The 21136-nt window shown below is 45.5% G+C and overlaps 2 protein-coding genes across 6 annotated transcripts in view; both read right to left on the minus strand.

The window, feature by feature from the left end:
- Window positions 1-5795, minus strand: part of ss18l2 (ss18, like 2) — a 45846-nt gene extending 40051 nt beyond the window's left edge. For 3 of the 4 annotated variants that reach the window (XM_078544689.1, XM_078544687.1, XM_078544686.1), the window contains exons 1-2: window positions 5617-5752; window positions 651-727 (exon numbers count right to left, since the gene is read on the minus strand). In XM_078544689.1, coding sequence (XP_078400815.1) covers window positions 651-727; window positions 5617-5685 — 146 coding nt within the window. In that variant the 5' untranslated portion in view covers window positions 5686-5752. Of the gene's footprint in view, window positions 1-650; window positions 728-5616 lie in introns of all 4 variants that reach the window. The other variant, XM_078544688.1, reaches the window with a different exon arrangement.
- A 12230-nt stretch (window positions 5796-18025) lies between these two features.
- The window catches only part of lsm14ab (LSM14A mRNA processing body assembly factor b), a 90754-nt gene continuing 87643 nt past the window's right edge, over window positions 18026-21136 (minus strand). For both annotated transcript variants that reach the window (XM_078544690.1, XM_078544691.1), the window contains one exon: window positions 18026-20027. In XM_078544690.1, the coding sequence (XP_078400816.1) occupies window positions 20004-20027 (24 nt within the window). In that variant the 3' untranslated portion in view covers window positions 18026-20003. The remainder of the gene's footprint in view (window positions 20028-21136) is intronic.

Below are 21136 nucleotides of genomic sequence, written 5' to 3' on the forward strand. Positions count from 1 at the left end.
TAATTGAAAAGGTTGGCACAGGTACAATGTGCCAAAGGACCCCCTCTTCACTTCTAAACTGTTAGGATTCTAGAAGATCAATGTGTTTCTGTGACTTAATTAACTGCTTGGTTCATTTGATGAATAATAATAAATAGTTCTATTGCTTGAATTGGTCACAGATGCAAATCAAAAATGCACCTAGACACCAATTCATACACACACTTCTTTTGTTACATGTGGGAGGTGTGCAAGGAGAACTACTGCTCAAAAGAAATTAGCTGAAGTTGTGCACGTTGGAACCTAAAAGGGTAAATACTGGAATCTGAAACAGGCCACAACAAAATCTCCTTCTCACTCCCTGACCAAGGGATGTCACACAATGAGCCAAAGCCAAGGAGTTAGAGACCAGGGTTTTGTTCAGAGAACCCACTGCAACTTTTATATTCCATCCACAAAAAACTCCTACCCACTTGCATTTTTATATTTGAACATTCAATTTTACCATTTGCGCTTTACATTAATTGCCAATAAATATATCAGACTTAAATTTGGAAATTCCAGTTTAACCCTGCACCCCCACCTCAGTAAGACACATATACCTCTTCAGTATCCCTACCCAATTTCCTCTGCCTCCATCACTATTAAATCAGAAAATAAATGACACTTACTGAGTGCACTCTGCAGCCTTTCCATTGTTCTGATACTCCACAATGCACTGAATTAACTGGTTGTTTTCATCAAGTAACTGAAATCAGACATTACACTTTTAGTCACAGATTCAGGGTAATCAAATTCTCACATGGCACAGAACCAAGGAGCCACAAGTAGTCCACACAACCCAGTGCTGACGTATAGCTGTACAGCTAGACCAGAAGGTCTCCAGTCTGGTTTAGCCACAGTCAGTCACAAACAACAATAAAAATTTTATAATTGGTCTCAGCATCCCTGATCTAGTGAATGTGGAAGGGAATAGTGATGTAGCGGTAATGCCGCTGGACTTGTCATCCAGAAGCCCAGGCTAATGTTTTGGGGACATGGGCTCAAATCCCACCACAGCAGCTGGAGGAGTTTAAACTTAATTAATAAATCTGGAATATAAAGCTAGTCTCAGTGATGGTGACCGCAACAACTATCATCAATTGTTGTAAAAACCCATCTAGTACACTAATGTCCTTTAGCAGAGGAAATCTGCCGTCCTTATCTGGTCCAGCCTCCATGTGATTCCAGACCCACAGTAATGTGGTTGACTCTTGACTGCCCTCTGAAATGACCTAGCAAGTCACTCAATTTAAGGGCAATTAGGGATGAGCAACAAATGCTGGACTTTCCAGATGCTCACATTCCATGAAAAAAATGAAAGAGACAAATCAGCCAGGTGTCCCCTTCCAAACTGCTATACAGGAAGCTGAGAGAGAGCGTTAAGATGCTTCACACAGTCGGATCAGCTGATTCCCTGAATCCACCTCCTTTTCATCATTGTTGTTTTTTTGTATATGAAGAATTTACAATGAATTCCTTTGAAATTGTAGCCACTGTTGCTTTGTGGGGAAACGCGACAGCCAATATGGACACAGCAAGACCCCACAGACAGCAGAGAGATAACTGACCAGTTAATGTGCATTTTGGTGCCAGCTTCAGAAGGATTGCTGATCATGGAATCTTCTACCTCCTTCTGAAGAGCTAAACACCCTTAGTTGGGCTGAAAGGCCTTTTCCCAGTGATGTAGCAGGAACTAGGGATTCAACCTGCTCTTCTTCTAAATAGTAGCCATGGGATCTTTTACATCCACCCAAGAGGATAGACAAGGCTTTGGTTTTACATCTGATCTGAAAGACAGTGCCTCTGACAGTGCAGCACTCCCTCAATATTGCAACAGGAGTGTCTGCCTGGATTATGGGCTCAACTTTCATTGTCGCTGCTTCATCAATGACCTTCCCCCCAATCATGAGGTCAGAAGTGGGGATGTTCGCTGATGATTGCACAATGTTCAGCATCATTCGCGGTTCCTCAGATACTGAAGCAATCCATATCCAAATGCAGCAAGACCTGGACAATGTCCAGGCTTGGGCTGTCAAGTGGCAAGTAACATTCATGCCACACAAGCGCCAGGCAATGGCCATCTCCCACAAGAGAGAATCTAACCATCACCCCTTGACGTTCAATGGCATTACCATCACTGAGTCCCCCACTATCAACATCCTGGGAGTTACCATTGACCAGAAACTGAACTGGACCAGCCATATAAATACTTTGGCTGCAAGAGCAGGTCAGAGGCTGGGAATTCTGTAGAGAGTAACTCACCTCCTGACTCCGCAAAGCCTGTCCACCATCTACAAGGCACATGTGAGGATTGTGGTGGAATATTCCTCACTTGCCTGGATGAGTGCAGCTCCCACAACACTCAAGAAGCTCGACACCATCCAGGACAAAGCAGCCCACTTGATTGGCACCACATCCACAAACATCCACTCCCTTTACCACCGATGCACAGTAGCAGCAGTGTGTGCCATCTACAAGATGCACTGCAGCAACTCACCAAAGGTCCTTCAACAGCAACTTTCAAACCCTCAACCACTACCACCTAGAAGGACAAGGGCGGCAGACACATGAGAACACCACCAGCTGCAAGTTCTCTCCAAGCCACTCACCATCCTGACTTTGAAATATATCACCGTTCCTTCACTGTCGCTCTGTCACAAACCTGGAACTCCCTTCCTAATAGCACTGCGGGTGTATCTGCACCACATGGACTGTAGCAGTTAAAGGCAGCTCACCAACACTTTCTCAAGGGAATTGGGGACGGGCAATAAATGCTGGCCCAGCCAGTGACACCCACACCCCATGAAAGATAAAAGATATTCTGGAAAAGACAACAGACAGGAGAGTTGGGTCACACAAACACCAAGGGCTGATTGGCCTCTTCCGTGCTGTATAGTTGGGGCACAATTTAATCAGGCTGCTCACTGTATCCATCCTTAACTTGTCAGCTGTCAGATTTCACCCCCTCTTCCCCATTCTGCTCTCACTGTTTTTTCATTCATTCGCAGGATGCGAGTGTTGCTGCCAGCGAGGCTGGTATTTATTGCTCATTCCCTGGTTGCCCCAAGAATCTCACTGAAACACAAAACTCTGAGGAGGTTTGACAGGGCAGATGTTGAAAGGCTGCTTTCCCTGGCTGTCCAGAACTAGGGGTCACAGTCTCTAGTTAAAGGATTTAAGACTGAAAATGAGAAGAAACTTCTTCACTCAGAGGGTTGTGATTCTTTGGAATCCTCTGACCCAGAAAACTGTGGATTCTCAGTTAATGAGCATATTCTTGGCTGAGATGATAGATTTGTGGCCACTAAGGAAGTCATGGGGTATGGGATAGCATGGGAAAGCGGAGTAGATATCAATCAGCCACGAACATATTCAATGACAGAACAGGCTTGAGGGGCCGTATGGCTTTCCCCTGCTCCTAGGCCTTATGAGCAGGTGGTGGTGAGCTGCTGTGGGGAGTAACAGTTTTTATACGACTGAGTGGCTTAAGACAATTTATAGGATAGGTAAGAATCAACCAGATGTGTGTGTGTGATTGGAGCTGATTAATTAAACAGCATTTCCTAGGTGAAGCCTGGTGGAGTAGGTTGGATTTTACACTGCCCCAAGTTTCAATTAGCTCGAGAAGCAGCTGGAAATTTTTCAGTTTTCCAGTTTTCAGTCCCGAGAGGTTTGTACTTTCCAGTAGAAATCAATAGGTAGCAGCAGAACCCAGACAGCAGAGACCAAATAGGTGACTAAAGCGCTTAAACTAAATAAAGCTGCTGAATAGAACTGGTGAGAAAAAAATTGTTATACAGCACTTACTTGCATTTGTATTAGCACCTTAGTCACATTCTTGTCTGAATTAAAGTTATTTATTGCACCTGACCCACTCCAAACAATTCTCAACAGCTCGTTTTGACATACTATTCAACTACATGTGGCGTCACAGCCAAGCCCAATCTTCTCAGCCAGCCCCATCTTGCAGAGAATGGTGTACAGGAACAGAGCATGAGGAGACCATTCTGCCCCTCCATTCTGTTCTACCATTCAATTAGATCATGATCCGTACCTTTACCCTCTTTGACCAGCTTTTGATCCATACCCCACCCCTTGTCTGAAAGTCCAGACGTCAAAATTAAGCATTCAGCCTGATGCCTTCCCTCGAGGTTTTCCCCCCAGAAAGCGGGAGGAACTCAGCACTGCCAATGTTTATAAACCTAATGTGGGGGCCTGGGACTATCCCGTTAAATCCGTGCGGTCGGGCGTTTGAAACGAATAAATCTTCTGTTTCACAGCCGGCGGAGCGGGGCAGAGTGCGGGCGGGCGGGCGGACGGCAGTCAAATCCGCCGCAAAAAAAAATCAAAATATAAAATTAAAATTAGTAATAAAACCGCCGCACGGCCCCGGGCTCCGGTCTCTCTCCCCCCCGGGCCCGGGCTCCGGCCTCTCTCCCTCCGCGGGGCCCCGGGCTCCGGTCTCTCTCCCCCCCGGGCCCGGGCTCCGGCCTCTCTCCCTCCGCGGGGCCCCGGGCTCCGGTCTCTCTCCCCCCCGGGCCCGGGCTCCGGCCTCTCTCCCTCCGCGGGGCCCCGGGCTCCGGTCTCTCTCCCCCCCGGGCCCGGGCTCCGGCCTCTCTCCCTCCGCGGGGCCCCGGGCTCCGGCCTCTCTCCCTCCGCGGGGCCCCGGGCTCGGGTCTCTCTCCCTCCGCGGGGCCCCGGGCTCCGGCCTCTCTCCCTCCGCGGGGCCCCGGGCTCCGGCCTCTCTCCCTCCGCGGGGCCCCGGGCTCCGGCCTCTCTCCCTCCGCGGGGCCCCGGGCTCCGGCCTCTCTCCCTCCGCGGGGCCCCGGGCTCCGGCCTCTCTCCCTCCGCGGGGCCCCGGGCTCCGGCCTCTCTCCCTCCGCGGGGCCCCGGGCTCCGGCCTCTCTCCCTCCGCGGGGCCCCGGGCTCCGGCCTCTCTCCATCCGCGGGGCCCCGGGCTCCGGCCTCTCTCCCTCCGCGGGGCCCCGGGCTCCGGCCTCTCTCCTTCCGCGGGGCCCCGGGCTCCGGCCTCTCTCCCTCCGCGGGGCCCCGGGCTCCGGCCTCCCTCCCTCCCGGGCCCGGGGTTGGTGAAGTGCCGGGAAACCCGAATCTCCACAGCGACTGGAGTTGGGAACCGAGACCAGGCCCGAGAACCGGGGGCCGGGAGAGAGTGAACGCCGCCTCCCGGAGACCCCACACCGGCCCCCGCTCACCCGGCGCCCCAGCCCGGGCCCCGCTCACCCGGCGCCCCCGCGCCCCGCCGGCTCCCGGAGAGACCCCACACCCCCGGCCCCCACACCCCCGGCCCCCACACCCCGGGCCCCGCTCCCCCGGCCCCCCACACCCCGGGCCCCCACACCCCGGGCCCCGCTCCCCCGGCCCCGCTCCCCCGGCCCCCCACACCCCGGGCCCCGCTCCCCCGGCCCCCACACCCCGGGCCCCGCTCCCCCGGCCCCCACACCCCGGGCCCCGCTCCCCCGGCCCCCACACCCCGGGCCCCGCTCCCCCGGGCCCCACACCCCCGGCCCCCACACCCCCGGCCCCCACACCCCCGGCCCCCACACCCCCGGCCCCCACACCCCGGGCCCCGCTCACCTTCTGGATTGTCGCCTGGTTAATTTCGCATTTCCCCCGCAGTCTCTGAGGGACGAAGACAACCGACATCCCGCGGGAGGAGCCGGCGCAGCTGCTCCGACTCGATCCCGGATCCCTCCCGATCGAGGTCCCCGTCAACTGCTCCCCCTCCTCCTGCCTCACTCCCTCCCTCACTCCCTCCCTCACTCCGACTCTCTGCCTCCCTCAATCCCTCCTCCTCACTCACTGCCTCCCTCCCTCCCTCCCTCCCTCACTCACTGCCTCCCTCCCTCCCTCCCTCACTGCCTCCCTCCCTCCCTCCCTCACTGCCTCCCTCCCTCCCTCCCTCACTGCCTCCCTCCCTCCCTCCCTCCCTCACTCCCTCCCTCACTGCCTCCCTCCCTCCCTCCCTCACTGCCTCCCTCCCTCCCTCCCTCACTGACTCCCTCCCTCCCTCACTGACTCCCTCCCTCACTCACTCACTCCCTCCCTCACTCACTCCGACTCTCTGACTCCCTCCTCCTCACTCACTGCCTCCCTCCCTCCCTCACTCACTCCCTCCCTCACTCCGACTCTCTGCCTCCCTCACTCCCTCCTCCTCACTCACTGCCTCACTCCCTCACTCACTGCCTCACTCACTGCCTCACTCCCTCACTCACTGCCTCACTGCCTCACTCACTGCCTCACTCCCTCACTCACTGCCTCACTCACTGCCTCACTCACTGCCTCACTCACTCACTGCCTCACTCACTCACTGCCTCACTCACTCAGACTCTCTGCCTGCCTCACTCCCTCACTCTGCCTCCCTCACTCTGCCTCACTCCCTGCCTCACTCACTCACTCCGACTCTCTGCCTCCCTCCCTCACTGCCTCCCTCCCTCCCTCCCTCCCTCCCTCCCTCACTCCGACTCTCTGCCTCCCTCCCTCCCTCCGTCCGACTCTCTGCCTCCCTCCCTCACTCCGACTCTCTGCCTCCCTCACTCACTGCCTCCCTCACTCACTCACTGCCTCACTCACTCACTGCCTCACTTACACAGACGCAGCCTCTCCCTCTGTGTTTCTCTCTCTGTGTTTTTCTCTCCTTCTCCCTCTGTGTTTGTCTCTCTCTCACTTCCAGCCGGGCTGCTCTCCAGCGCCTCCCCGAGTTCTCGAGCACAAACTGCAGGGGGTGGGGAAACTGTCCGCAGGGATCGGGGATCCCAAACCCCCAGCACCAAACAGCTCACTGCCCCCACCAAACACTGCACTCGGGGGCTGCCAGTAATCGCAGTTTGGTTTAAGGCATCTAACTCCCTTTAAAAATAAAGTACGAATCTGCTTCAGCGACAGTGCGAGAGGAAAGTCACGTTTTAACCAGCTATACAAACAAATACCAGGCTTAGGACGCAACTACTGTGGGAAAAGGTATAAAAAGAGCGGGTGGAATGTCCAGCAGCTCGGGGTCACTATCAACCAGACAAGGAGGGTGCAGCAGGCCAGGATCATCATGGAGTAGAGGGGGGAACAGTGTAAAACACTGTTTTCAAGTCTTTCTCCGGTACATCGATGATTACTTCGGTGCTGCTTTATGCTCTTGTCGGGACCTGGAAAAATTTATTAATTTTGCTTCCAATCTCCACCCCTCCATCATTTTCACACGGTCCATCTCTGACACTTCCCTTCCCTTCCTTGACCTCTCTGTCTCAATTTCTGATGATAGACTGTCCACCAATATCCATTACAAGCCTACCGACTCCCACAGCTACCTCGACTACAGCTCCTCACACCCCGCTTCCTGTAAGGACTCCATCCCATTCTCTCAGTTCCTTCGCCTCCGTCGCATCTGTTCCGATGACGCTACCTTCAAAAACAGTTCCTCTGACATGTCCTCCTTCTTCCTTAACCAAGGTTCATCACCACCTTCAACACCTCTTTGTTCCTTTGTCTGTGACATTTTTGATTATCTGCTCCCATCACTGCTTGCTTGTCCCTACAACCACCCCGCCTTCTCTCCCCCCCACCTTAAACCAGCTTATATTTCACCCCTCTCTTAATATTACTCAGTTCTGTTGAAGGGTCATGAGGACTCGAAACGTCAACTCTTTTCTTCTCCGCCGATGCTGCCAGACCTGCTGAGTTTTTCCAGGTAATTCTGTTTTTGTTACAGTGTAAAACAAGTCGGGCTCACTGTGAACTAAACAGGGAGTGTACAGGGGGATCACTGAGCCGCAGACCAGGAAGGGCATGAACCAAGTCGGGAGCACTGGGAAGCAGACTGGGAGGCATATGCAGCAGGTCAGGATCACCCAAGAAACAGGAGCAACGGGAAACCAAATTGCCCATCAAGCCAATACAGCCATGGTTCATCTTAGGCTTTAACAACACGTTCCCATCCACCCGTTGCGGAGGAGGGACCGAGAGGGAGGAGGACCTCCTCGTGAACCTGCTCCTGGGCCTGGCCAAGTTAGCCATCAACAGGTCCAGGCAGTGGGCGATCGAGGGGGTCATCTGACCCGACTGTTTGCCCCACTTCCGCGGCTACGTTCGCAGCCGGGTGTCCCTGGAGAGGGGGAACGCGGTGTCTGCCAGCACTGTCGAGGCCTTGCGTGCCCGGTGGGCATCGCGGGGGCTGGGGTGCTTTATCGACCCTGTTAATCACATTTTGGTTTGATGTTGTAAGTTTCCTTTAAATTTTGTCTTTGGTTTTGCAGTGACCGTAACTTAGGGGCTGCGTTTAATTTATCCCTTGTTTTGTTAATTTAGTTTAATTGTTTGACTCCAAAAGAGGAACACGTTCCCATCCACTCCCCTTGTCCCTTGATTCCCTGAGACGGCAAAAAAATCTCTCAGCCTTAAATCTATTCAATGATGCCAGAGCATCCACAACCCTCTAGGGTAGAGAATTCCAAAGCTTCACAACCTTTTGAATGAAGTCATTTCTCCACATCTCAGTCCTAAATGATCGGCCCCTTATCCTGAGACTGTGCCCCCACTGATTCACTGACCAGCGGAAACAATCTCTCAGCATCCACCCCATCAAGCAAATCAGAATCTTGTAGGTTTCACTGAGATCACCTCTCACTCCCCTAAATTCTGGAGATTATAGGCTCAATTTACACATCCTCTCATCAAAGGACAATCCCCTCATCCCAGGGACCAATTCACTGAACCTTTGCTGTATACCTCCAATGTGGTGTGGAGACCAAAACTGCACACAGTATTCCAGATGTGGTCTCACCAAAACCCTATACAATTGTAGCAAGACTTCTTTAGTCCTGTACTCCAATTCCCTTGCAAAAGGCTAACATGCCATTTCCCTCCGTGACTGTTTGCTTTTCTTACATGCTAGTTTTCTGTATTCCTTGTACGAGCACACTCAATTCACTCTGAACATCAACATTTACAAGTTTCACACTTTTAAAGAATATTCTGCTTTTCGATTCTTACAATCCCACACTATATTCCATCTGCCATCCTGTTGGCCGCTTATTTAAGCTGGCCATGCCCCTTTGCAACCTCTCTGTCCTCTCCACAGCTTACCTTTCCACCTAGCTTTGTATCAGCAAACTTAGATAATTACTCTGTCTCAACAATCTATGCTAATGGCTTAGATGAAAATAGCTAAGGCCTCAGCACCGATCTTTGCTGCACCCAGAGTCACAGCCTGCTAACTTGAAAATGCCCTGTTAACACCCACTCTTTGCCTCTTATCTATTCACCAATCCTCGATCAATGCAAATATATTACCCCCCGCTCCATGAGCCCTTGTCTTGCTATTAGCCTTTTGTGTGGCACCATATTCAATGTCTTTTGGAAATAATAAATTTGTCACACAGGAGTTCCCTTTTGTAAAACCGTGTTGACTTGTTCTAATCATACTATACTTTTCTAAGTGCATTGTTAAGACGTCCTTAAAACTAGATTCCAGCATTTTCCCGCCTGATGTTAAGCTAACTATAAAAAGGCATATGAGACATTTGCCTTTATTAGCTGAGGCATAGAATATAAGAGCAGGGAGGTTATGCTGGAACTGTATAAAACACTGGTTAGGCCACAGCTAGAGTATTGCGTGCAGTTCTGGAATTCACATTATAGGAAGGATGTGATTGCACTAGAGAGAGTGCAGAGGAGATTTACCAGGATGTTGCCTGGGCTGGAGAGTTTTAGTTATGAGGAGAGATTGGATAGACTGGGGTTATTTTCCTTGGAGCAAAGGAGATTGAGGAGGGGTATGATTGAGGTGTATAAAATTAAGAGGGGCATAGATAGGGTAGACAGGAAGGAACTTTTCCCCTTGTTGGAGGGATCAATAAATTTGGCATAGATTTAAGGTAAGGGGTAGGAGGTTTAGAGGGGACGTGAGGAAGAATTTTTTCACCCAGAGGGCGGTGGGAATCTGGAACTCACTGCCTGAAAGGGTGGTAGAGACAGAAACCTTCATAACATTTAAGTATTTGGATGTGCACTTGTGATGCCCTGGGCCTAGTGCTGGAAAATGGGATTAGAATAGTTAGGTACTTGTTTGACCGGTGCAGACTCGATGGGCCGAATGGCCTTTTTCTGTGCTGTAGACCTCTATTACTACCCTGTAGTTCTGTTTTCTTTCTCCCTCCTTTCTTGAAAAGCAGTATTACACTTGCCAACTTCCAATCTGATAGGACTATTCCTGAATCTAAGGAATTTTGGAAAATCATAGCTAGCACATTCACCATCTTCCAAAAGGCCAGTGATAAAGTGCCATTCAACAGTCTTGTGAGCAAAGTTATAGCTCATGGAATAAAAGGGACAGTAGCAACATGGATATGAAATTGGCTGAGTTACAGGAAACAGAGTAGTGGTTAATAGGTGCTTTTTGTGCTGGAGGAAGGCTTGTAGCGGTGTTCCCCAGGTGTCAATGTTGGGACCCTTGCTTTTCCTGATATATATTAATGACGTAGACCATGGTGTACAGTGTACAATTTCAAAATTTGTGGCTAATACAAAACTTGGCAGCATTGTGAACTGCAAGAAGGATAGTGTAGAATTCAAAAGAACAGACAAGTTGGTGGAAAGGGCAGACAGGTGGCAGATGAAGTTCAATGCAGACAAATGAAAAGTGAATCATTTAGGGAGGAAGAATATGGAGTGACAATACAAAATAAAGGGTACATCTCCAAAGGGGTGCAAAAGCAGAGGGACCTAGGTGTTTATGTGCATAAGTCATTAAACGTGGCAAGACAGGTTGAAAGAGTGGTTAATAAAGCATACAGTATCCTAGGCTTTATTAATAGGGGCATAGAGTACAAGAGCAAGGAAGTTATGTTGAACTTGTATAAGACACTAATTTGGCCTCAGCTGGAGTATTGTGTCCAGTTCTTGGCACCACACTTTAGAAAGGGGGAGAAAGCATCGGAGGGAGTGCAGAAACGATTCACAAGAATGGTTCCAGGGATGAGGAACTTAAGTTATGAAGATAGATCGGAGAAGATAGGGCTGTTTTCCTTGGAGAAGGCTGAGGAGATTTGATCAAGGTATTCAAAATCATGAGGGGTCGGGACGGAGCAGATAGGGAGAAACTGTTCCCACTTGTGAAAGGATCAAGAGCAGGAGGGCACAGATTTGAAGGGATTGGCAAAAGAAGCAAAAACAATTAGCAAAAACACGCAATGAGTGGTTAAGGTCTGGCATGTACTTCCCTTAAGTGTGTTGGAAGCAGGTTCAATCAAGTGATGCAAAAGGGAATGAGATTGTTATCTGAAAACGAAGAATGTGCAGGGTTATGGGGAGATGGTGGGAGAATGGCACTCAGTGAATTACTCATTCGGAAAGCCAGTGCAGACACAATGGAAAGAATGACTTCCTTCTGTACTATCAAATTCTGTGATTAAAGCTCTCTTGCTATCTCTTTTAGAACCCTAGGGTATAGGCCATCAAGTCCCAGGGATTTTTCTGATTTTAGTCCCTTAGTTTCTCCAATATTTTTTCACTGCTGTCATTAATTATTATAATTATCTTTTTAGCCCCAGGCTTGCCCTTTATTTCTGGTATGCAAGTTGTATTTTCTACTGTGTAGAGACACAAAATATTCCTCAGATAATATCACCACCCTCAACACCTTTTTGTCCTTTTGTCTGTGACATCTTTTGGTTATCTCCACCTATCACTGGCCCTCTATCCAGCTATACTTGTCCTACCGCCACCCCCCACCTCCCCCCCCCACCAACCCCCTCCCCACCAACCCCCTCCCCCATCCCCCTTTAAACTAACTTATATTTCACCTCTCTTCTATTTACTTAGTTCTGTTGAAGAGTCATATGGACTCGAAACGTTAACTGTGTTCCTCTCCACAGATGCTGCCAGACCTGCTGAGTTTTTCCAGGTATTTTTTTGTTTTGAGACAAAATATTTGTTCAAAATCTCTGCCATTTCCTCATTCCCATGAAAGTTTCTACTGTCTTTGCTTCCAAGGGCCCAACATTTACTTCAGATACTCTTTTCCTTTTTATACACTTATAAAAGCTCTTAGAATCTGTTTTTGTATTTCTGGCTCATTCATTCTCATTCTATTTTTTCCCCTTTTTAATCGACTTTATGGTGGTCCTTTGCCTAAGATACTCCCAATCCTCAGACTTGCTACTGTTCTTTGCAACATTATTCACCTTATATAACATTATTCAATTTAAAATGCATTTGTGGGACATGGGTGTCACTGACAAGGTGACATTTATTGTCCATCCATAAGTGCATGGTGAGCTGTTGCACTCTGTGTAGTGCAGATACATCGTGTTGTTAGGGAGGCATTTGCAGGTTTTTGACCCAACAGTGAAGGAATGGAGATATATTTCTAAGGTGTGAGACTTGAAAGGAAACTCGTCATATGTTTGCTGCCCTTTTATTCTTCTCGGTAGTGGTGTGTGGGTTTCGAAATCACTGTCAGAGAAGTCTTGGTGAATTGCAGTGCAGCTTGCAGAGGATGCACACTGCAGATGCAGTACATCAGCAGTGAAGGAAATGAATGTTTATGGTGGTGGACGGGATGCCAAGCAAGTGTCAAGCTTGAGTGTTGTTGGCGTTGCACACTTCCATGAAAACAGGGAGGGTTCCATCAAACTTCTGACAGGTCCCTTTAGATGGCAGAAAGGCTTTGAGTCAGGATGTGAGTTATCCACCACAGAACTCCAGCTTCTGAACTACTCTTGTAGCCACAGTATTTATGTTGCTGGCTTAGTTATGTTTCTAGTTAAATGTAGTAATACTTCCAAGATGTTTCCTCAGGAAAATTATCAACCAAAATTTGACACTGACTAAAAGAGCTCAGTCAAATAGGTAGCTTTTAAGGAAAACCTTGGAAAGATTGATTTAGGGAGACAATTCCAAAGATGAAGACTAAAGCAGCTGAAGGCACAGCTACAAATGGTAGGCTGAGGGATATGAAAGATGCATAAGAGGCCTAAACTGGAGGCGTGGAGACCTGAAAGTGGTTCCAAAGATAGAGAGGCAATGGAGAACCCCACCATCAGTTTGAGCTCTTAACATTTTTTTCCCTTCAACTGTTTACTCCAAACCTATACTGACTGCTTACTGAACAATGTGTGACTGCCTGTTCTTACAGCTCAGGGCTTGCTCGGTTCAATTACATTTTGAGAGATTGTGCAACTCTTCCAAAGTTGTTGATGGGGTTTTGTGAATTTTTACGGTGAGGTGAACGCAGAGTGTCTGGTTACTCCTCTCATTAGCAGTTTGTGGAATCTTGCTGAGCAAAATTGCAGCTGCTGTGTTCACCAACACTCATGGCAGCGAGAGAAGAATTATGAGGAGGTGCAATCTAAATGCCTGTTATTCTTGGGCTCTGAGTGCCTTTAGAAAATTTTAAATTGGCTTGTACAGCAATCCCTTCCATGAAGAAAACTAGCATCAGGTTCAGGTTGGGAGTCTGACATTAGTACCCAAAGAAATAACAAAATGATTCACTGAGAAAGAACTTGATGACCTAACAATTGGAAAACGCTGTAAATAGTTCCCAAAAACTGCTCCAGGAAAAGAGACTTAGGGTAATTGGGAGAAAAAAAAACAGGTGGAGATGAGGAGAAATTCTTTGCTGCAAGTTATGATTTGGAATGTACTGATTGAAAGCTGGGGGATGCAGATACCATCACTACTTTCAAAAGGGAACTGGATAAATTACTTGAAAAGGAAATACCTGCAGGGCAATCGGGAAAGAGTTAATGGGACAGCTGGCACAGGCACAATGGGTCATAGTCTCCTTTCAGTTTCCATAAGTGAGATCAAGAACATGTTTAAATACAGGAAATGTGATCAGATTAACTTGATCACAATTCGCTTTCCAACTGGGCATTCTGGATAAGGAATTCTGCCAGAAAATCCACACATTTAACTTCTTATGCATTTCCTTTTTATTATTAAGATGTTTGAAATACATACATAGACACACAGGTACAATTCATCAAGAAAGCTCATTAGAATGTGTTATGCTTTCAGGTCAAAATCAGTTCATTAATTCCCATTTCTAAAAAAAAATTGAAAAGTCCAAGTGTCTTAATTTATTTCTACCACACCTGGTTATCAGGGGGTAGGGCAGGGCGAATAAGATGAGACATATTTCAAAAGTACACAAGAACCTGCAACCTTGCTACCAAAACACAGCACTGTGACCTCTGCTGTGGCAGAACAGTATATGAAGTCTATTATTGCTACTTGATCATGCCTTAGATTTGAACTTGTACATAATTTTTTTTTAAAAAATTGGTTCGGCACCTTCTCTCTAATCCCTGCCCGAAATTTTCAAACATCTCCAGATGTACCAATATTTCTTCTCTTCCTGCCTCCCAAAAATATTCCAGTATCTAGTTTCCATTTCCCCAATGGCCTCTTCCTCCTAAGGGCCAGTGAAAGCACAGCATTCGATCACACAGCATACGATCGCAATGTGGTAGGTCTTGGCATACAAATCCACTACCTGTTCCAGTACAGTTCCAGGTGTAGCTAGAAGCCCCATTTTATGACATGAAATCCACTGGGTTAACAGTTTATAAACTCTCAACTTCAAACATATTTGTCATCTCATTCGGTGGAACTCCCATACCCAACATGAGTACCAGCCATGAAAGAGTGATGGACCAATAAATGAGAATGTGCTCATATGTTCTCGTTCCTCACTTGCCTCCCAAAAACGTATAGGCAAATTATAACAAAAGCAGTCAACAGGAAGGAAGCTTATCGTACTGTTATGGAGATATTGTAAAATCCAGACCATTGATATAGTATTCCTTTCCATCAATAGTACTAAAATGCCTCATCATTCAACAATTCAAAACCCCAACAACCTTGAATAGACAATGAAAATAAAGCGCTGGAAAAACTCAGCAGGTCTGGCAGCATCTTTAGACAGAGAAACGGAGTTAATGTTTTGAGTCCAATCTGACTTTTCTTCAGAGCCTTGAATTGAAGCCCTTTTTCAAAAAAAATTAAAGTAGGTCTGTTTACTAATTTCCACCCAACTCAACTTTCCATTTGAACTTTCTTAGGTTCATTTACTTGATTCTAACTGCAAGTCAACAATTATGAAAAGAGGCCGTTGCATACAGATTGAGATACCCATTGTGGAAAAGATCAACATGTTTTTCCATCTCAAGAAAAGCAAGGCTTGTGGGGAACCATTCCAGGAAAAAGAGCACCATAAAAATTAGACAACTAATGGGTGTAACTATCTTCACATTTTCCATTCATATATTCAATGCTATTTTGTCATTGGTGCAGTGACAGTCACCATGGATACATTTCAAAGCACGGAATTTTGACACTGATTCAGCACTTCTGCATTTTTAACCCATCAACATCAAACATTGGAAAAAGCACACATTTGAGTGGAGGTTCTTCACCTGAATAGTGCTCAATATTTCAATGCAAACTCAATGCTCCCATTTTGTTCAAAGTTAGTGCAATAAAACTAGATTTAAATGCAATAAAACCAGATGTAAAAACCTCCATTAAAAAAAAGGCAAGCTCAATGACCCTCTCCCTGCATTTTCAAACAGGCCAGAACTCCAGTGTTCAATCGTGGCCCCCCTTTGCATCACAGGCAACTCCCCCTGCCCATTATGCCCCATCTTGACAGGGCTGGAACCATATTCCAGGGGACATTTGATTTATCAGCCTATCCCCGCTGTGCAGTCTTTAATCCTGTTAGCAGTGATTATCCAGTTCCCTTTTTAAAAGTTAATTGATTCAGGATTCATACATTTTAACCAAGAGCATGTTGTGTGTGTCTGCCACTCAAGGTGGAGAGAGGTGGGTGGGGGTGAGTGACTTCAAGTTCAGTTTTCCTTGAGCAAAGAGTGTTGCAGCATGTCCCATTGGAATCCACTTGTCAATGACAATGAAATGCAACACTTAACAATAATGACAGGCACTCACCTTTAACGAGATTTGTATTACAAAAGGTTTTTTTTAAAAAAATAATTCGACACTTTTTAGCCTAACTTCCAATCTAAACCTAAAAATCTACATTGCCAATCCTGCAGATTCCAGCCAGTGTATGAATAATTAATATTTCTTGTACTGTAAAAGCCTTTAAGAAGTTATCCTTAAAATTGGATTTGGACATGAGACAAAAATACCTCAAAGTAATTACATCAGAGGAAAAGGAGCAGGGATATTGTACCTCTACAGGATTCCAAACAGCAATTATGTGAATATTAAAATGCTTCGTAGTAGCTCCTAAAAGTCAAGAAATATCCAAAAATTCAGAAATTTACATCCAACTTTTCGGTGCCTTCTCGGAATCAATTTCTCAAGCCTATACAGTCTGTCGTAGACAGCACCCAGAGCTGAATAAATTGATCCAATTCGGTGATTTAAAAATCCCTTAAAAAAAGGCAAAAATCTAAATCTTGTTTTCAGGAATGAATCCTCACAAGATCCAAACCTTCAAAAGTGTACAGGAATGTGATTGTTCTGTTTTGACATTTGGTTAAAAGCTTCCAGTTTTTAAAACTCAACAAAAAACACGAAATATTATTTTTATGTCAACATGTGTCACAATCTAATTGAAGACATGTGTAATGCACCACATGGATCCCTGATAATGCCAAGTCTGATCCCAGATTAAGTACGTTGCAAACCTACTTCCTTGTGTTTGCAGCCCAGAAGCTGAACTATGGACAATCACAAAACTAAGGAAATCAAAAATTAAAATGCTAGGAGCAAAGAGTGTCTCTGCCAAAAATAAAATTCAAAAATGTCATAACTACAGGTAGTTCAAGCTTTGGAAACTCAGGGGGAACAGATCGAGCGAAAGAAAATCAGAACCCAAGTTAAAAACTCAATCAAAAATGAATGATTAGGTTACATTACGATTACAGTAAAACCATCAGCTGAAGTTTGTTTTAACCCTGTGAAAATCCAACCTGTTTTTGTACTGAATTTGATATTTCGAGCACTCCTAAAAGTCATGTGTAGCATGGATCCAATGCCAAGTAAATGCTCCCTCTACGTTATCCCAAGTCCTACGTTGGTCACCTGTAAATCAGTGTCCTCTTTATTCATTTTCACACCAGGCATTTCACATGAGATTATTGCTTTAGTGGCAACCTACGCTGTGGGAGCGTGACCACCAAGAACGAGATCTCCTAAACTCATTTTCATTCACATTATTTCTGAATAGCAGAGACTGTCATCCCATCAGTCTGGGGATCTGACTTTGTATCCAGACCTTAGGAGGTGATAAGAACAATGTCGAAACTCACTGGACCACCCAATCCTCCCAAAATGTGTTCACATTGGATTGATACCAGTGTCTCCTAATACATGCCAAATCAATGAACACTGATTGGCTTGCACTAGGTTGTATGCACTTGCAAAAGTTTTATATACTAGTTCCTCTTTTTTTGGGAACATTCATGCAATCAGAAGAGAGAGTTACAATTTGCAGCCAAGTCCTTTTGCTCCCCCACCACCAAAATCAAGTAACCCAACTCCCACTCCGACTTCATGAAAGAAAAAATGTCTCCAAATTGACCATAATATTACTCAACCCATCAGGTGTCCCAGAAGCACTGCAGAAACAATAACAATTCTCCATGACTGGAACAACCTTCTTCCAGTTGATCAGAAACAGCTCAATGGTCCATTACTCATGTAGATGCTGTGGTGTTTTAAGTTACACCCCTTGCCCAAATGGACAGTAACTGGTGCAATGGGTAATCAATCAGGAGCTTTCCAGTACCTCACCCAGTGGCAATCTTCATGAGTGACTCAAGACAGCGACGATAACTAAACAATTTGACTTTCCTTTCCTTATCCTCAGGGAACTGTTGCCGAACCATGCCCTCTAGCTGCAGAGGAAATTAAGTACCTCAAATATTCCCTCAACCCCACTGAACTGCCCAAGCCTTTGTTTAATGTTGCCTACAAATAAATGGAGTCCTTTGAAATACATCATCAAGCAGCTGAATTTTCTGAACAATGGTTTATTTCTCATTATTGAATAAAAATCTCATGTCGAGTCAGCGAGGGAAACAGAATACACACTATGCGTAAATCTCTGGGTCAAGTAAACACCAGAATATTAATATGCAAAGCTAAGGGGAGGGAAAAAAATTATACCCTCACAGCACATGTAGCATTTAGAGTAACTGGAGTGCAGCAAGAGACAATTCAAGTAACCACTGTACAAGGTATTGCCACAGCTGCTATACATAATCACCAACCTGCTACTTCTGTCTGGATTTTCATGACATCGTCCCAAGCACTCAGTGGAGTTCACTGGTTGAAGTAGCTTGCATCAAATTTTAAAATTGTAATTGGGACTCATTCTTATTTTTTTTAAAGAAAAGCTAGTTATAATGGGAAAATGCACTCATTAAAGAGCTGGCACAGAATGCAATTCATTGGGTTTTCTTGTTGCAAGTGTGTGTGTGTGTGTGTGTGTGTAACTCTGATGAGATGTCAATGACACCTGCTGATCATGGCTGTGTCCCACCATGTGCAAAACGGTTATGGTGCAGTCTTAGGTGGGTTATATTTGGGCCTAATTTTTTTCTGGTGGGAGTCAGTGGCCTGTAAAGTGAAAGGGGATTCCTACCCACCTCAGCCTATCAGAAAACACATTCCCTCCTTCCCCACTTCCTGCAAATCACAGCTCCTTCAGACACTATTCCAAAGCATTATTCTTGCCCGAGAGGGTGGTTTCATCACAAGGTAACCCTGGAGCTAATTTTCCTGTGTTTACCTGGGATTCCAAATGGATATCAGTTCATCCCATCCATCCCCCACCCCACCCCCTCAGTCTGTAATTCATTCAAATAAATAGATAACAGATTGGATCTGCAGCAAGTACCAAGAAATCTAATTCAAATCAAGCAGCTTGGGTATCATGAAACACAACAGCAAAGTCCCAAGTGACTGAATTACTTCCTCAAACTCACTGACTGACAGTTAGCTGCTCAATAATATTTAGTGTATAGTTACTTTTGTTATTTGATGAGCATAGCAAAGAGCTTGGTGAAAGATGAATAATGACAGTGACAGAGAAAATACATCTCTTGTATCATCAAGTTCAAATTTATGGGTAAGACATTATCAGGGCATTAACTATACACTATATATTACATGTCAATAGTGGAGTTCAAAATCGGTTTCACATGGCTATATAAATTCAAAAATTGTTCCTCTTTGGATCCCTTTTTGCTTTGTATATCTCAGAGCTAAATTTACCCACAATTTAAAAAAGCTACAAATTTAATATTTTTTGTTCGAAATGAAAAATCTATCAGCTCCATAAAAACAATGAAGAATAGTTGGGAGACACCAGAAAGTTTTGTAACTCAACTCCAACCCAGAAGGGTAGGAGAGGTATCTCCGGGGTCTTAAGTCATGAAAGATGTTCTGATCCCATGTTTCTCTCTTTTAAAAAGATTCCAGCCACGCGTTACGTATGTTTTTGTCCTACGCAGATTAAAGCTAAGTTTCGTCATTTGGAAAAAATAAATCTTAATAGCTTTCAATGTAGTTTCCTGTAAAGTATCAGAGTCAGACTGCAATCACAGTAGATGGCCAGCTGCATACAGTATTTCTTGCAACTGACAGCACTTTTATCAAACATTTTCAGTAATAAGAAATCACTCTCGTTATCAATGCAAAAATACTGGAAAGCTCCAACATACTAGTCATATCTATACATTTACAAATTTTCCTCCTGCTATTTCAAAGACAAATATTTAATGCTCAACATGGTAAAGACGGACCTTCTGCACAACAAGATATTGCGTGTTCCCCCTTTGAAGTCAAGCACGTAAATACCAGTGCTGGTGACAGATGTACAGCAAATTAATTTCTTCACATTTGCCGTTAAAAAATAAGTTTGAAACTAAACAAATTCTCTGGACTGGGTAGATCTAAAGTCCTTTTTCTGCGAAATCCAGCTTTGTGTACTATGCAGCAACTTTATTGTCCTTCTGTGAAAAGAAAAATTGAAGCACATCAATAAATGTTGTGTGTCAGGGCTAAAATCTGTCTTCCCTCTTCACAAATGTTAACTGACTTCTGTATTTCCAGTGTTATAAGTTTTTAACAATTGACTAAATTGATATGCCATCAAGCAAATTAAAATAACAACAAAGACGTTATTTGAAATGACTTATGAAACATTTCTGAAACAATCTTGGATTTCAATAGCATTGTTCACAACTTCCGGATCTCCCAATGAATTACTTCCGAGAAGTAAAAACAGAAATTCTGGAAATACTCAGAAGGTCTGGCAGCATCTGTGGAGAGAGAAACAGAGTTAATGTTTCAGGTTTGTGATCTTTCATCAGACCTGACATGTTAACTATATTTCTCTCTTATAGATGCTGCCAGACCTACTGAGCATTTCCAATTTTTATTTCAGATTTCCAGCATCCACAGTATTTTGTTTTTGTACTTCTGAGAAGTAATCACTGTTGCAATGTAGGGTAACATGCCAACCAACTTGTGTAAAGCGGAGACTTACAAACAGAAATTAAATGAACAAATAATCTGTTTTAGCGATGTGAATGAGGGATAAATAAATGGTCAAGGCACCATAGAGAACTCGCCTGCTCTTCTAGGCATCATGCAACGGGATATTTTGCACCATCTGAGTGTGACGTTTCATTCAAAAGATGATACCTCCGACAGTGCAGCATTCCTTCAGTACTGCACTGGGAGTCAGACTTGATTAAGTGCTCAAGTACCTGGAGTGGGACTTGAACCCTTGATCTGCTGAATCGGACGAGAATGCAATTCACTGGGCCATGGCCAATACGTAAAAAAAAACAAAAATTTAAAACTAAAATTTAAGTGAAAAGAAAAACTGAAATATGACTTAAGCTGTTGGGAAGTAAAATGAAACCGGAGTAAATTTTATGCAAGGACTTAAAAAAAAATGCATCTCTTGATATATACACCTAGACAAGGGTGCACAGGGCACAGTTTCAAAATTTGCATACGAGACAAAACTCGGAAATTATGAACTGTGGGGAGGATAGTGATAAACTTCAAGAGGACACAGAGGCTGGTTGAATGGGCAGACAGGTGTCAAATT

Source organism: Cetorhinus maximus, chromosome 6 (assembly GCF_964194155.1).
Source record: "Cetorhinus maximus chromosome 6, sCetMax3.hap1.1, whole genome shotgun sequence".
Lineage (NCBI taxonomy): Eukaryota > Metazoa > Chordata > Chondrichthyes > Lamniformes > Cetorhinidae > Cetorhinus > Cetorhinus maximus.